This window comes from Micromys minutus (assembly GCF_963924665.1).
Source record: "Micromys minutus genome assembly, chromosome: 3".
In the NCBI taxonomy this organism is placed as follows: domain Eukaryota; kingdom Metazoa; phylum Chordata; class Mammalia; order Rodentia; family Muridae; genus Micromys; species Micromys minutus.
The window spans coordinates 3,096,800-3,112,225 of record NC_137972.1 but is presented as its reverse complement, the minus strand read 5'-3'; the positions used below and the strand labels follow the sequence as shown (position 1 = coordinate 3,112,225).

Here is a 15,426-nt window from a genome sequence, read left to right as displayed (position 1 = left end):
CGCAGAATCAATGCTGAAGAATTTCCCTTCGTGATGTATTCATAGTTTATGTAGATCAGACAAGACACTTACAAGAAGCATTATTTGTTTCTTGTAAACTTGACCAGAGGAAGGGCCCAGGGGGATGTCTCGGTGGAAAAGCAGAACCGCGTCCCTGCCCTGAAAAGCATTAGCAACAAAACCCGAAAGTCTGAGGCACCAAAATAAACTGTCTGTGAGGACGGTGATTATGATAAAAGGAGGAGGGAACTGCGGTTCAGTTCTCAAATGACTGTGCAGAGGCAGCCGCGGATCTGCAAGGTCATCAGCTGCCTGCGTGTCAGGTCACGCTCCCACAGCACGGCCTGGATCCACGGTCCCCCTCTGCGGAACACCTGGTCATCTTGCACATGCTGCATGCTCAGGAGAAGTTTACACCGTAGCTTCACAAGGAATACAACTGAGCAAAAAACCAAATACAACGTCTACTCCTAAAGCAAGTGACAGGACTCATGCAAGTCAGAATTGAAAGAGCCCAATGTATGGGTGAAAGTTGCTAATTTTTCAAGGGAAACTAGTGGCAGAATTAATTTGCTAAGGAAGGTGGCACATTCAGAAGAGGGAACGATTTCTCAGGTCTCTAAATGAAAGAAGCAGATGGTTGGACCATCAGTTACACACAACAGAATGAAGCCTGTACAATGTCCACGTGGGAGTTCACCTCTACGATGATATATTTGATTTCTAAAGAGACCACTGTGGACTCAGATAAAGCATGGGGCTGATGTGTTCAGCAGCTCAAAACCCACTTCCTCCCTTACTCAGCCTGGTCCTCTTTCTGTCCGGAAGCCTGGCTTCCTTCATGTAGCTGTGTGGCATATTCCCCATTGCCCTGCAAACTACTGCTTTTCCAAAGTTTTGTTTGGAGGAAGTTTTACAAAGCCCTCTGTGGGACCCCTGCTGTTTCTGCATCTCCCCACTTCCTCTCTGCCTCATTTTTGACCCCTGACCAGTATGACTGTCCCTGTCCATCGGAATCAGGGAACTCCGCACTGCCCTCGCTTCTGTGTTAGGTGCGTGTTCTACCTGTGCACTGAGACCTACTCTTTTGCTGTGTTTTCTGCTCTTGCCTACTAAGATGGAACTGACCTAACATGAGTCTTTTCTCAAATTTGACATCCTCTCCTCTGCTGGTGTCCTGAAACTTCAAGTTTGCCTGACTTCAGGTTTATGTCCCGTTGTGTATTTACAGGACCAGGCCTGATACACGATGCTGCCCACACAGACGGGCAGGACCAGCTGCCCAGGAAGAACACGCAGTAGCTCTAGTCCCTCTTAAAGAGGGGCTCTGACCTATTCTCTGACTCCTCCCCTGACTGGCCTCATCCTCTGAGGCAACTGTCTCCCCCAGCACACTATGTCCTGTGTTTCTGCCACTTCCGGCCTGCTACGTGATTTTAATTCTCAGTCAGGGATTTATTTATTTCTGTTCACATTCAAGGTTATTCTCTTTCATTCTCTTTTTCCCCCTAGTTTGACTCAACCTCAATCACTTGACTTTTTTTTCTCTCTGAAACGGGACTTTCCCACATCCTGAATCTCTGTCTTTCTACTTCCTCCGACTTGTCTGTCAGCTTCTATTTTGGTTCCTTGATACCTAAATATGCCTTTCCGAGTCTGCAGCTGTAACTCAGTGGCCTCAGCCCATGGGCCTGTGTCTATGTCTGTGTCCTGGCAGAGTATGAGAACCCTGTGTGTCTCAAGATGTCAACTGCTTCACCAAACTGCAACAACCCACACTGGTAGCATTTACAATCTGATCTCTTCCCTGAAGACTTTTAAAAAAATTATTCGAATTTATATCCATTAGATGGTTACACAAAGGTAGAAGGGCACAGGAAATGTCCAAAGCGCAACCTTTAAAACGAAATCTGTTCAGAGTCTGACCTTCCATCCATCAGTGTACATTCAATCAACAGATAAGATGGATGGCAAGAAGACAGGAGAGTCAGCTGGTCAGAGGAGGTGCCTGGGAAATTTGAGACATTTCCAAAACCTGAACTTTATCCTCTAAAAATGATGGGGCCACTTGGAGACAAAAATCAAGTCAGCATGTATGTGTTTAAAGTTTAACATTTTAAATCCATGTTAGATGGTATAAGCTTAAATTTGAAGATGTTTATGGAATTAAGCTTATTAAATAATGCCTAACAAATATTGGTACTTTTACAAGCAATAGAATGGAAACGGTTACTCCGAAGAAAAAGACTTAGTTTCATAGTCCAGTGAAATGCACTTAGAGGTATAAACAACGACTTCCGTTAAAAACTTGTCAAGCTGTGGTTTAGGATGGCGCTCCCTGCTGGGCTAGCCCTGGCTACACTGTGGAGCACCCACACCCAAGTCTTTCGCACTCTACCTCTCCAGAAGCCTCTCCTCCCTCCCCCAAGGCTCCGGTCTGAGGCTGCTAACTGCTTCCAGCCCACGTCATCTGTCCCAGGCTCCTTCTCCCGTCAATCGCTCCCTATCGTACCCTGAATTGCGTAACTTGGCCTGATGAGGACTCAGCATCTTCACTACTGAAACTGGGAGGGCAGGCACCGAATAAATCACAGCATCAGAACGTAAACATAAAACAGTAAGGCGTGGGCATAAGACGCAATAACCAGATAACCAGATAGATGCAGATAAAAATGTGTCACCTGATGGGCCAGAATGTAGATGTTGTGTCCAACATCTTTTGGAGAAACACCATCGTCCCCTCCCTCCTCGTCCCCATGGTCACTTTCCAGGCCTTGGTTATAGGCATTCTTCATGACATCCACCTAGAGCCAAATAAACAAGTAAACAAACAAACAAACAAATAAATAAAGCCTGAAAGGTGGCAGCAGTACTTCAGATTGTCTGAACTCTAACTTAAAATTGGCACACTTCATGGCATTCAAAATTATAAAAGTTTTAAATAAACAAATACTGCATTTTCTTTCATATGCAGACACTAGATTTAAATGTGTGTTCCTGTGTGTGTGCATGTGTGTGCATGTATGTATACATGGGCCTATGTGTATTTGTGTATGTATGTATGTGTGCACATGTGTGTATGTATACATATGTGTATGTGTGTGCACATGTACACATGTGCATGCATGTGTGATTGTGTGCATGTTTGCACATGTGTACTTGTGTGTGTGTGTTTGTGTATATGTGTGAATGTATGTGTGGTTGTGTATGTGTGCTTGTGTGTATGTGCATGCCTGCATATGTGATGCATATGCTTGTATGTATGTGCATGTGTGCACATGTGTACTTGTGTATGTGCATGTGTGATGCACATGCTTGGATGTATGTACATGTATGCACACATGTGCGTGTGTGTGTTTGTGTGTGGATGTGTGTGCACATGTGTATGCATGTGTGTGAGTGTGTGCCTATGTATAGGATGTGATGGTAGACAGGACTTTGAGAAGAGAGGAAGAGAGTCAAAGGGAAAGGAAAGTGGATAAGACACAGCAATGGAATACATGTGAAAAAAAAGGGCAGGTATTTGAGGGGAGGAGGGACCAGCAAAGAGGAAGAAGGGATGGACAGAGAGGAGGGACTGAGAAGGAAAAGTATAATGGCTTCTCTCTAATTGCTGTGAGAGGCCAGCCCACTGCGAGCAGCACAGCACCACGTCTAGGCAGGTCTAGCCTGGGCTATATAAGAAAGGTAGATGGCTGTGAGCCTTGTCTGAAGCCAGCAAGCAGTTTCCCTCTGTGGCCCCTGCCTTTACTTCCCGGAAGTGTAAACCAGAGAAGCCCTTTCCTTCCAAGGTGCTTTTCGTTATGATGTTTATCACAGAAGGAGAAATGCAACTACTTCTTTGTGCAAACACACCATAATAAAAGTGTAATACTAACTTAAATTAGTAATTTGAATAATTAAATATATAAAATAATTTAAAATAATAATTTGAAATAAACTACTAACTTAAGTTAGTAATAATACTAACTTAAAACATAATTTAAAACACATTCTTGCAAACCATAGTCATTTGAGTGAACATGGAATTGGACTGTTACCATCCCCTGTTTATCTTGAAGGTTATTTTTTGTTTGTTCGTTTGTTTGTTTACATCTTTGAACACTAACACTTGGCCGTCTCCATGATTTAGGAGAATTTGGAATCCTGAGAAGCACCACTATTTGTGCAGCACAGTGCTGGGCTGAAGGACCTACGTTGGAGGAGCAGAGTTTCTCTGCTCAAGGACCACACATTCCAGCGGGGGAGCAAGGAAGAGGGGACACAGCAGCCTGCCGTTCCTGGGACGGGTCATGAAGGAGGGATGGGACCATAGGGAGAGGTGTCAGTGAAGGAAACTCTTCAAACAGCACACAGTGTCACTGTCAAATAAAAAAGTGGTAGCAGCCTCTTGAGGCTTCCCCATAGTACCAGTAACGTCGCCGACGTGAGGGGACTTAGTCACGGGAGCACTGAGCAGTAAGGGCTGGGCATGCTCTCCCGACATCCGGAACCCTTAGCTCTTAAAGCATGCCTGGATGACATCACAGTCCCTATTGTGGGTGGGGTGGAGGGGGTGGGGAGAAGAGCTCCTATGACAGGAGGCTATGAGGACACACCCCTCAGAGGTGTGTCAGTTTGTTCGTAAGAATGAGTGTCAAAACATACTGATCAAAATTATCTGTGTTTTTGGAAGCGTATAAGCAAAACTTGTGGGTGTGGCAAACGTGTTCTTCACACCTTCCTCACACCTTCCTTGGCATCCCCGAGGAACTGGCTGATATACCTCCCGAGGATTCCAAACCCTCGACTACTCAATGCCCGATATAAAATGAAGAAGTCAGCATGAACACGATGCACCTATGCACACCCTCCTGTTTGCTCCAGACCATCTCCAGGTTGCTTACAATATACAATTTACTGCAAACATTATGTGCATCATTGTGTTGATAGAAAAAAGCAGGATAAAAGTCTATAGGTGCTGGTAAGTGTGCTTTTTAAAAAAATGCTGTAGGCCTATGGATTGTGAATCTATAGGGCTGGGCCCACAATCTAACAGCTATACCCAGAAATCATTAAACAAAGCTAAGAAATATGTCTATAAATAAACAAATGTATTGATGTTGATGTATTTATCAAAGGGCATCCGTATATAGTTAAGTAGCGCATGACAATTTAGAGTAGCCATTGCCTGGGGGCTGTTCTCACCAGTTCCCTGGGTCTCATGTTGAAGAGAATTCTCTCTGCGTTCTCGCTGTCATGCCTGCTCTCCATGATGGCCAGCAGAAGCTTGGAGGCGTTGTTCTGAGAACAAAGATGGGGTCAGTCAGTGCACATGAGAAGTCACAGCACAGGCCAGCAATCCCCTGCATCGCTGCTAACTTGGATCACCCAGCCTTTTTCTTTTTCTCAACGAGGGAAAAGCTGGACCTTCTTATTTATTTTGTCTTGCTAACATTTGAAAATAGAATGTTTTACTTCATTGTTGCTACAAAATAAAAGCAAGATGGGAGGCTATTTCCAGTCACAATGTTTTAAATGGGAAAGTGGCTGCCCACTGCACCGGACCACAGTGGTTTTAGTGCTTCCTCCGTTAGACGTCTGAGATGATGCTTTAACAAGACAATCAGATGAACAGAAATCAATGGCTATAGACATTTTATAGACATGGCTAGACTTTGAGGAATTTAGTAAAACCATTTTTAAAAGGAAGTAATAATATCAGTAGCATATTGAAATTGCACCTGAATGTGTAAATCACTGTTGAGGATAAATATGTGACACTTGTGAGTTAGATGATGGCAATTTGCTGGCAGCTTGCTGATTTCATCGCGTTTGCTATCCAGTGTGTGAGAGGATGATGTTTTCACTGGTCTCTTAAAGAATGGAATGATGCCGGTGAGCTGCAATGTCTCAGTCATAAACACTATCTCACACACGGTTACTGAAGAAACCAAGGTGTGCGGCAGTCTTCAGTCCTAGCTGGGCACCAGAGAGCTGCCTCGGAACCATTCTGTCCCCTGTCAGCTCAAACCTTACTCTCTACAGACTCCTGGTAAGACTGAGAAAATGGAAACAGGGAAGCCATTTAGAGATGCTTCTAAAGCAACTCAAATCCACGTTTTCAGAATGGCATAAACAAGCTGAGTCCCTGTTCCATGTAGGTGGACAAAGCACTAAACTGATGAGATTGTATAAATTATCTCTGGGAAGATTTGGTTCCATGGCTCCAAGGACTGCCTGATACAGCCTTTGAAAGGATAATGATGTAGGTGACAGGTCACGCCAGTGCCACAGACACCAGGAAGGATTTCAGTGAAGGGAGTCGGATTCCTTTCTTTTCTGTTCTATTTTCATATTTTACAGATATTTCAAATCCCGCAGTCTACTTTCATAATCTTTAAAAACTAAGGCATGGGGATTAGAGGAGATGGAAAATCCTTAGAGCTGTGTGAGCACACCCCCACAGAATTCAGAGGTAACCTCGGCAACACAGGCTGTGTCCTCTAATGAGCCACAACCTGCAGAGCCAATAGAAAAGGGCTTTAAAATGCAACCAGTCTCAGAGCGGGTGGCAGTGTGTTGCTTTGAACCAATTTTCTTTCTCATATTTTCTGAGAATAGAAAGAAATCTTGCAAATAGCCCCCTGAAATCTGAACCAATTTGGAAGTACATGAACCTAGCTCTACTGAAAAAACCAACACAAGTCCTGTTAGCAGGGGATTTTCCCCTCCATGGAAGCTGGATTCTTCTTAAACAAAACACAAACACCCCATTTCTTAACAAATGTGGCACTTTGTATCTTCAGAGCAGTTACAATAATGAAGATCAACTGAAGAACAACAGATATCTTAAGAACTTGTATCAAGTGCATTTAAAACTGTAGTTTGTATAATATTACACTCACAGTATATTACATCACATAGTGCTATATTTATAGTGCTATATTATATTGAATTACCAAAATGGTGGATAATTAAGCCATCCAATTCAGGAATCAATGTTACAAATAATTTACTTAAAGTGACTTATGTCATGGATGTTCTCAAACTTGCCAGCATATATAATTCTGCCTCACAGAGACTCTTCAGAGGCTCCTCAGATGCTCTCTTTTCAGGCAACAACACATTTTGCAAAGTCTTTAGATTTAAAGACACACACAGTTTACTCTTTAAGTATAAAACTATATTGAAAGTACTTCAAGAGAAGCAGACAGATTTGCTGCTTTAGACACAGCCTGATGTATCTGACCACCATGTGTCTGAATACACTGTGCTACTAAAATAGATAAAAATTAAACGGTCCGGTTTGAGTTAATTTTGTATCCAGCCAGTTTGCTGACGGTGTTATCAGCTGTAAGGGTTCCCTGGTAGAGTTTCTGGGCGCTATTGCTTCATCTGTGAATAGTGATAATTTGACTTCTTTCCAATTTGTATCTCCTTGATCTCCTTTAGTGGTCTTATTGCTCAGGCTAAAACTTCAAGTACTACATGGAATACGTATGGGGAGAGTGGGCAGCCTTGTCTTGTCCCTAAATAATGAAATTGCTTCAAGTGTCTCTCCATTTAGTTCGATGTTGGCTACTGGCTGGCTATACGTATTGCCCTTACCGTGTTTAGGTATGTGACTTTTATCCCTGATCTCTCCAAGACTTTTATCATAAGATATATTCAGAGCCTTTCACTTCTGTCTATGATGAAAAAATGGGAAATTACAACAGTTGGCGAAGTGAGGAGCTGCTCCAACCTCTCCAGCACAGATCGGCACACGTGACTGTGGCCTGCAGGGGGAGCATGCTTTCCCTAGCACATGGCAAGTGCCTTGTGAGTGAGCTCACCGCCCTTTCCTGTCGGCCACCTGAGACAGGAAAGGGCGGTGAGCTCACTCACAAGTGAGTGATTGTTTTGCACAATCATTTGACAACAAAGAATTCACTGCTACCAGAAGGTGTACACGGCGAGTGCCAGTCACACTACCTTCAGCTGCAGCACCAGGTCCATTCTGTACCTGCCCAGAGGGTTGATGTCATTCAGGATCAGGGCGATGATGATGTCAATCCCATTGGATTCATGAGTGGCAATGCAGGTCTAGAGAAGGAGATATTTGTAAGATGCCGTGCTATGTTTGACACAACACTAGAATAGTGATAAGACTTGAAACTTTAATACTGCGTACAGACAATGTTGGAGATTTGAGTTAGTTTTTCGGATAGGGTCTGTTAGTTGACTGGCATTGGTAAATGCCTCTGGGTGCAGAACAGTAATGAAAACACCCGTCTTTGAGACGAAAAACTGCAAAATTTCCAAGATGAGTAGGTAAATTAAAACTCTTCCAGGCATTAAATCTCAGGGGACCTACCAATACAAAAAGAGATCTTTAATCTGAGTTTTAAGGTATGACCAACCTAAGAACACAAGGAGAGGAGATATCTGTACGTGAATTTCACAAAACACACAGGGCAGAGGCCTCTGTGTACTCTAGGTGGTGGAAAGGCTCATAGGGGTTTCGGACTTAAGTATGTGTGAAGGGATGTGATTCGGCAAAGCACAAACACACCCAGAGAGCAATGGGCTGGCTCCAAGGGTGAAAGTCCAGTGTGTCAGGATTGTGAGCTTTGTTTGACAGAATCAGCATGAAGGCCACATTCATGGGACCAGGCTACCAAGCAGCTAAAACCCTGGTGATTCCCACAAGAAAGGGCAGCCACAGCCAACAGGATAGGTTGGCCTGGGCTTTGTCTTTTCTTCAGTCAAGGCCCTTCGGGTAGAGGAAAGGTATTTCTGTCCAACATTGACATTGTGTTATGGGGCTTTTCTGTTCATGAAAACATCTGCCAAACCCAAAGGGAATCCATTTCAAATCATTTCTAGAATTTTCTTAAAGATCACTCTGTGCATGTTCAGAGTGTAGGGAATTACCCAGGTAAGTTATGCCATCTTATGACAAGTTTTTACTCGGAGAACTTACTTGGATTGTGGACTTTCAAACTCAGCTCACTGCAATGTAGGGGATGTTCTGGTAAACTTTTTACAAATGGCAAAATATGAAAAAAGTACATATGTATGTACTATTTTAGAGACAGAATTTTACCAGCAAACCTGCCTTCTGAGTTTGTGTACTTTTTCTTGCCTTTAAATCAACAGTCAAGAACACCTTTATCTTTGTTGCAGAAAACTAAAATACAATCTTGAAAATAAAGAGAAAAAATATACAAACTCTTTTACCGTCATAAACACAGAGAAGGAAACAACATCATTATGATAATGATTAACATGTTTTCATCGTATGGACTCATATGTATTTACATCATGTGTATATGTATACACAAGCACTGTGTGTGTGTGTGTGTGTACAGTCATGTAATCTGCAATAGGAAAATTGGCATTTTTACATTTTCTTTCTATAATAACCGCTGATGTTTGGTATCAACCTCATCTTTAAAGTTTACGTCCGGAAGTGTTTGACACGGAGGGTTCTCTGCCCCTGAACCTTGCCTGCTCTAAGATGTTTTGTAGATACTAAACAACTGTAAGAAAGTCAGATGACATCACTCCCTTTTCTGCCCTTCATCTTCTGTTTTGTCTTCTCCCATAATGCCTCCTTAGAATAAAGCAAAGCATCCTGGGAGCCAGGATGGATGTTGGGTCTCTTACATGTGCATCAAAAACCAAAATGGTGCATTGTTGGGTCTCATAAAGTCTGTAGCTTCTCTCCAATTGTCTTTGCAGTGTCTCAGAGTGCTGTCATCTCTGAGCTGATCTCTGAGTCTGAAGCCATTTATCAGCAAGGTGACAGCCATGAGACCCACTTCATAAGCTAACCAAGTATGCAGAACAAGGATATTATAACTCTCACCATGTACACACTGTACTGGAGCCAAAGCCACAGCCAGTTAATGCCACAGATCTGGAGAGATTCCATATAGAGAAAAACCCAGCATTGGGAAGAAATACAGTCTTACCCTTCCTTCACTTACTCTTTATCTTAAAACAATTTTCACAGGGATTTTCGTATACACTGCAATTTAAAATGTTGCCTACTATGCTGAAATTTAAAATGTAGTCTACTATGTGCTGGCCTCTGTATGTTCTGAGAAAAAAGCAGCCATGCCTGGCAGAGGAGGCCAGAAGGCTTCACCAGCATGTGCCCAGCCTGGCACACTGCTCCTGAGACACGGCTCCTGTCACACAAAGTTTCACTGTCTTGGGTACCTGGTTTTCGTGGCACGGGCCCTGGCAGTACTCGGTCAAGCTCTCCAGAGTCTGGTTGACCAAAGCTACGTTCTTCTCGTTGATGTAGAGCCCCAGCAGGCCGAGGCCCCCTGTGGTACTTCCACAGATGCAGTCCAGGAACTGAAGTGTCTCACAGACAAGGTTGTAGTTTGTCTTGTTGTTCTGGTTCCTCAAGAAGTTCTGGAAGGCGAAATGAAAAATACAGCTGAGGGACTGGAAGCCAATCACAGGAAAAAGGGGGGAGGGGCTCTGGTCATGCTCAGTGTCTGTGTGAATGTGCGTGTGAGTGTGTGTGTGTGTGTGTCTGTCTGTCTGTCTGTCTGTGTGTGTTAGTAAATAAGATTCCTTGCCAGGAAGAAATTCAATTGGTCTTTATAAGAAAGTGAGACAACCTGGGGAAGGAAGGTGACCGGCAGAAGAGAGGAGTAATGAAGGGACATAAAGGGATGTGACTATGACCAAGTATAATGATGTGTATGAAAAGATCGTAATGAGAATCATTGTTTTTCACGATAACTTTAAAATAATTTTAAATTAAATAATGTTTAAGTGTTGACTTAAGGACTACGGTTCTCTTAAAGTAGAGAAACGCACCCCTTACATCCTAGCCAAAGTCCTCATCCAGACACGTCACACCAAACATCACCCTGCTGTTCACATTGGAAATGTACAGAGGGCAGAGACAAGTTGAAAAGGAGAAGGAAAAGGGAAAGAAAATGTTTATGGAGGCGGAGTCCGACTTCCACATGAAGCATCCCTAACAACCCTGCGTGGCACAGCGCCGTGTAGGCAGGACTATGGGAGGGACAACATAAAAGCTCTCTCAAGCATTTCAGTAAACTAAATCTGTGTACATGCACGCTAAAGACCTTACCCCTGGCAGTGTGATGGGTTTGGCTCTCAGGAAATTCTTCCGTGTGTGGTGAGCATGGCCAAGCAGTAAGAACTGTAGTGATATAAATGAAACAAGTAGACACTGTATAGAATGTATACTCTCTTGAACAGAAATCAATGTTTATTTGTGCACAGAATTTTCTAGAAAAAAAAAAGATCTGTTATTGGTGCACTTCCTTTGGGGAATAGGACTAGGGAAAGAACATGAAAAGAAATAGAGGGAGGATAGGTGGTGCTCATTGGGGTAGGAAGATGTGAGATCTGGACCACAGAGAGACAGTGTGTAGATCTGGGTGTTTGGGGTTCTAATGTGTAAACAATTTCCTCCTGTCTTTATTCCTTCCATTTTCACAGGGCTTTGGTGTTTTTGCTGATTATCTCTCCAGAATTCCCTTCAAAACTACATATTAGCTTCCTTGAAGCTACTTCAAGCCACAGGCCACAGGCCACAGCACTCACACACACACACACACACGCACGCATGCATGCGTAGCAGAGGAAGTACCTGAAGCTCCCGGTTGTGATTCTCACACAGTAGCTGCAGGAACCTGAGGATGGGCCGCATGATGGTGATGGCGGGGCTCATGGTAACTTCCTCTGCAGACTTTTCCTCTGCACTTCCTGCTTCCTGTCCCGGACACATCGTGTCTATTTCCGGGTCCATTTCTCTTCTGTACACACAGTATGCCTTGGATGTGGCTGAAGACGCCTCTGTTAACTGCCCTTTCATTCCCTCTTTCAAATGTAGTGAAGAGTCTCTCACTGAAAGGGAAGCAGTGGTTCTATTATCGAACTAATTTTCTTTTCTTTCATTTTTTTTTCTAACTAGAGGAAAATAAACTCCCAACAATCACAGGGATCCAAAAGTATCCGAAACTGAATTTTAGATTTACCTAACAAGAGGTTCAGTAATTTCCCGGAAGGAAGTTGAATAACACTTGAAAAGTTAACACCGTGACCAGAAGAAAAGGTCTCAGTACTTGGCCAATTTCAGAATTCCCTGATGTGTAAAAGAGTATATCACAAAGACACATAAGCACGTGTGCACACGTGTACACAGGACTTTGCTCGGCTCACTTTCTTATAGAACCCAAGAAAACCAGCACAGCAGAGGCACCACCCACAACAGGCTTGGCCCTCCCACATCAGTCACTGATGAGAAAAACCCTCCCACAGGCTTGTCTGCAGGCCAGTCTTAGGGAACATCTTCCCAGTTAACATTCCTTCTTCTCAGTTATAGCTAACTATGAATCAAATTAACAAAACCCAACTAGTACAGAGAGCTCAGTGGTTAATAGCCCTCGCTGCTCTTCCAGAGGACTGAGTTCAGTTCTCAGCAACCATTTTAGGCTGCTCATAGCCTTCTATAACTCCAGCTTCAGGGGATCCAACACCATCTTCTGGCCTCTGTAGAGCCCACACAGAGAGAGCAGAATGTATCAAGAAACACTCGGGAATTCCTACAGATCCCATGGGAAACGTGATAAATTGTAAAATGGTAACACCTCTATCTACAGTTTGTATTTAACTGACAATAATTTGGTTATTTCAAATACAAATTCTGTGTGCAGAGTTTAATTTCTGTGCTCAAAATGTTAAACTCCAATTTAGTTTGGTCCTGCAGGGCTATTTTAGGGTCAATCCCATGGCCAAAATCCTTTATAGATGGAAGTCCACACCGGAAACAGGAGCAAGACAATGATAAAGCTACATGAGATTCAAATGCTTCAGTACATCCTTCTCTCACGACACTCCCCCAGGGGAAGGTCTCACCTCTCATCCGAGGACCCAAGGCCATGAGGTCATTCTCCTCCTCCCTCTTCTTGATCCCTAAGTCTATAGTGTTGACGGTCACCGTGGATCTGATCTCTTTCTGAGCAGCCTTCATCCGGTCATAAAGGACTTTGAAGAATTTCTCTGACTTTTTTTGTTCGTGCAGCTGCTGGTAGAAAGAATACTGCAGAGAGAGCAGGGTTTAAAGCATCAGTCCCTGAGGCAAGGAAATGGTGCTATATTCAGGAATCAACAGAGGCCTAAAGCACATAGTGGGCTGAGCTTTTTATTTCCCCCTAAAATGTACAGTTTTTCTGCCACTCATTCCATTTGAAATGCACTAATAATACTTTCAACTATGTTAACAACAATGTCTAGAGTTTACTAAGCACTTTGCACTAAAATCTAACATATTTGATATTCTATTCAATATAGCCTTTCTGCATGTATTTTTTAATTTTAAAAATATAGTAGGTCATCATATTAAATAATTCTTTTAGTCTGATAATACTATAAAGCAATGCATTTGTCCAATACACATTTACTGAAAGCCTATTGTGAGTTAGTTACTGTACTGTCGCTAGAGACAAAACAAAAAGATAAAATGGACGTATTTCTACCCACATGATTTTGTAACCCAACATGAGATATGCCACTTATGAGTTTCCTAGATAAGTAATGACTCCCTGTTAGGTGAAAACGATATTTTTCTTATGTCTAACTGATAGTAAATTTAATTTAAGTTGTGTTACCATGACAACCTCACTCATGGGAACCCACTGGTAAATGGGCATTAAGTTGTTTGGCTACTTCATAAACTGTGGTCCTTTACATGGAGTTTGGGGGTGGGGGAACAGCTACAAATGAACTCTCGTTTATTATCAATAATGATGCAGACCTTTCTGCTTCAAATAAACTAAGATTTAAGATCAAACGTGTGGTAAGCTGTACCTCGGTGAGATGGGGAAATACTAAGCTGTGGTTACTAGTCACTGTCTACTTAATAACACTGTGGGAGAATCCAGAAGAGCTGACAGGAGACGGCAGACAGATATAAGAAATGTAATTTAAGTGGGTAAAGAAATTTTAAGATATCAACAGTAAGTTGCTGATATAAAAATAGTACCTATAGGAGAAAGACAGTATGAAGGTTTATATTAAGGCAATACATGATTGGACAGTGGAGAGGTAGGCAGGTAAAAAGGCTGGGGGAGCAGAAGAGGAGGTGGGTGGTAGGCAGAGTTTGACAGAGGAGGAGAGAGTCTAGAGGCAACATAAAAGTTGATATGTATGTTTCTTTTGGCACATTTCTAGCTTAATAAGGTTGTTATTATTATTTCTGAGAGCTTCTATGGGTCTATTTGTCTCATTTAGATGAGCAGTTTATATCTTTGTCTATTGGTTGTAAGCTTATTGTGTAGAGGATTTGTAAATTGAAAATTTAACATATAAACTTGTTTGATAAGTTACCAGGCAGTGGGGGAAAGGAACACGCCAGGGCAGTCATATCCACCCCGGTCAGAAACAACAGGGGCGGTGGAGTGAACCACGCCTGAGGTCTTTGAGGCAGCATGGAGCACCAAGACAGAAATCCCTGCAGTGCCAGATGGCCCCCCAGGAGCCGACAAAGCAGAATAAAAGGTTAAGCCACATTTTAACATTTACCACCACAACAGTAAAGATCAAGAAAGATGACGGCCCTTTGGTAAAGGACAGAAGGCAGTTTCTGTAAACTTATTGAGTGTCGGTATGAAGAAGCGCTCCAAGGCCTCCACGGTTTCCTACTTAAGTGGAACTGGCCACATCCAGGCAGATTGGGAAATCTGATGGTTACTGACATGTTTTCCTACAGGAACGACTGGAGCCAGGCTGACTCCGGCAAGGCTTATGTGCAGCATACACAGCGAGTTTTACACAGCCCTCGGTGTCAGCTTCATGTCTGTTAGGGGACACTTCGAAGCAGGGGGCTGGCAACCTTGTATAGGAGCAGGATGAAGAAAAGCCCACAGTAACCATGGCAACTGCACTGAACCAGTCAAGCTGATGCCGAAGGCTTGCAGGATACAGGCGGCATCCACAGACCTCGATGGTCCCACAGATTAGGCTGATGCTTGAGCTCTAATCTTTTTAAAGGAAGCGTGGCCGGGAGGTAAAGCGAGGTGGTAACAAGTTTGTTAGTGAGGAAGTCAGGGAAACGTTGCGGCTCTACTAAGACAGGGGTTGTAGTCAGGGATCCATTCACACCCACCCCATTATGGATACTTTCAGCCCAACAGTGTGATGGGTGGAGTGTTCTCACTCCGTGTGCATTGTATTGATGGGAGGAAAGGAGATGCTGTGAGGCTGAAGGATTGGCCGCATGTTATATAAGCCAGGTGCTGCAGCACTGGATGTAGACTGTTTATGTAAATGATACTTCCTGCAAACCAAGCTCTACAGTGCAGGATAGAGTTGGGGAAAGGATGAACAGCCATGTCTCGTGAGTTAGTCAGATGGCACAGCAGTATAGACTATAAAGAATAGGGTACTATCTTCCTTTCCAGTGGC

At 43.2% G+C, this 15,426-nt stretch overlaps 1 protein-coding gene across 2 annotated transcripts in view; it reads right to left on the bottom strand.

The window, feature by feature from the left end:
- The window catches only part of ITPR2 (inositol 1,4,5-trisphosphate receptor type 2), a 355,767-nt gene that overhangs the window by 107,088 nt on the left and 233,253 nt on the right, over window positions 1–15,426 (bottom strand). For both annotated transcript variants that reach the window (XM_080914558.1, XM_080914557.1), the window contains 6 exons: window positions 12,880–13,063; window positions 11,612–11,868; window positions 10,192–10,392; window positions 7,957–8,067; window positions 5,188–5,283; window positions 2,682–2,804 (listed from right to left, as the gene is read on the bottom strand). In XM_080914558.1, the coding sequence (XP_080770684.1) occupies window positions 2,682–2,804; window positions 5,188–5,283; window positions 7,957–8,067; window positions 10,192–10,392; window positions 11,612–11,868; window positions 12,880–13,063 (972 nt within the window). The remainder of the gene's footprint in view (window positions 1–2,681; window positions 2,805–5,187; window positions 5,284–7,956; window positions 8,068–10,191; window positions 10,393–11,611; window positions 11,869–12,879; window positions 13,064–15,426) is intronic.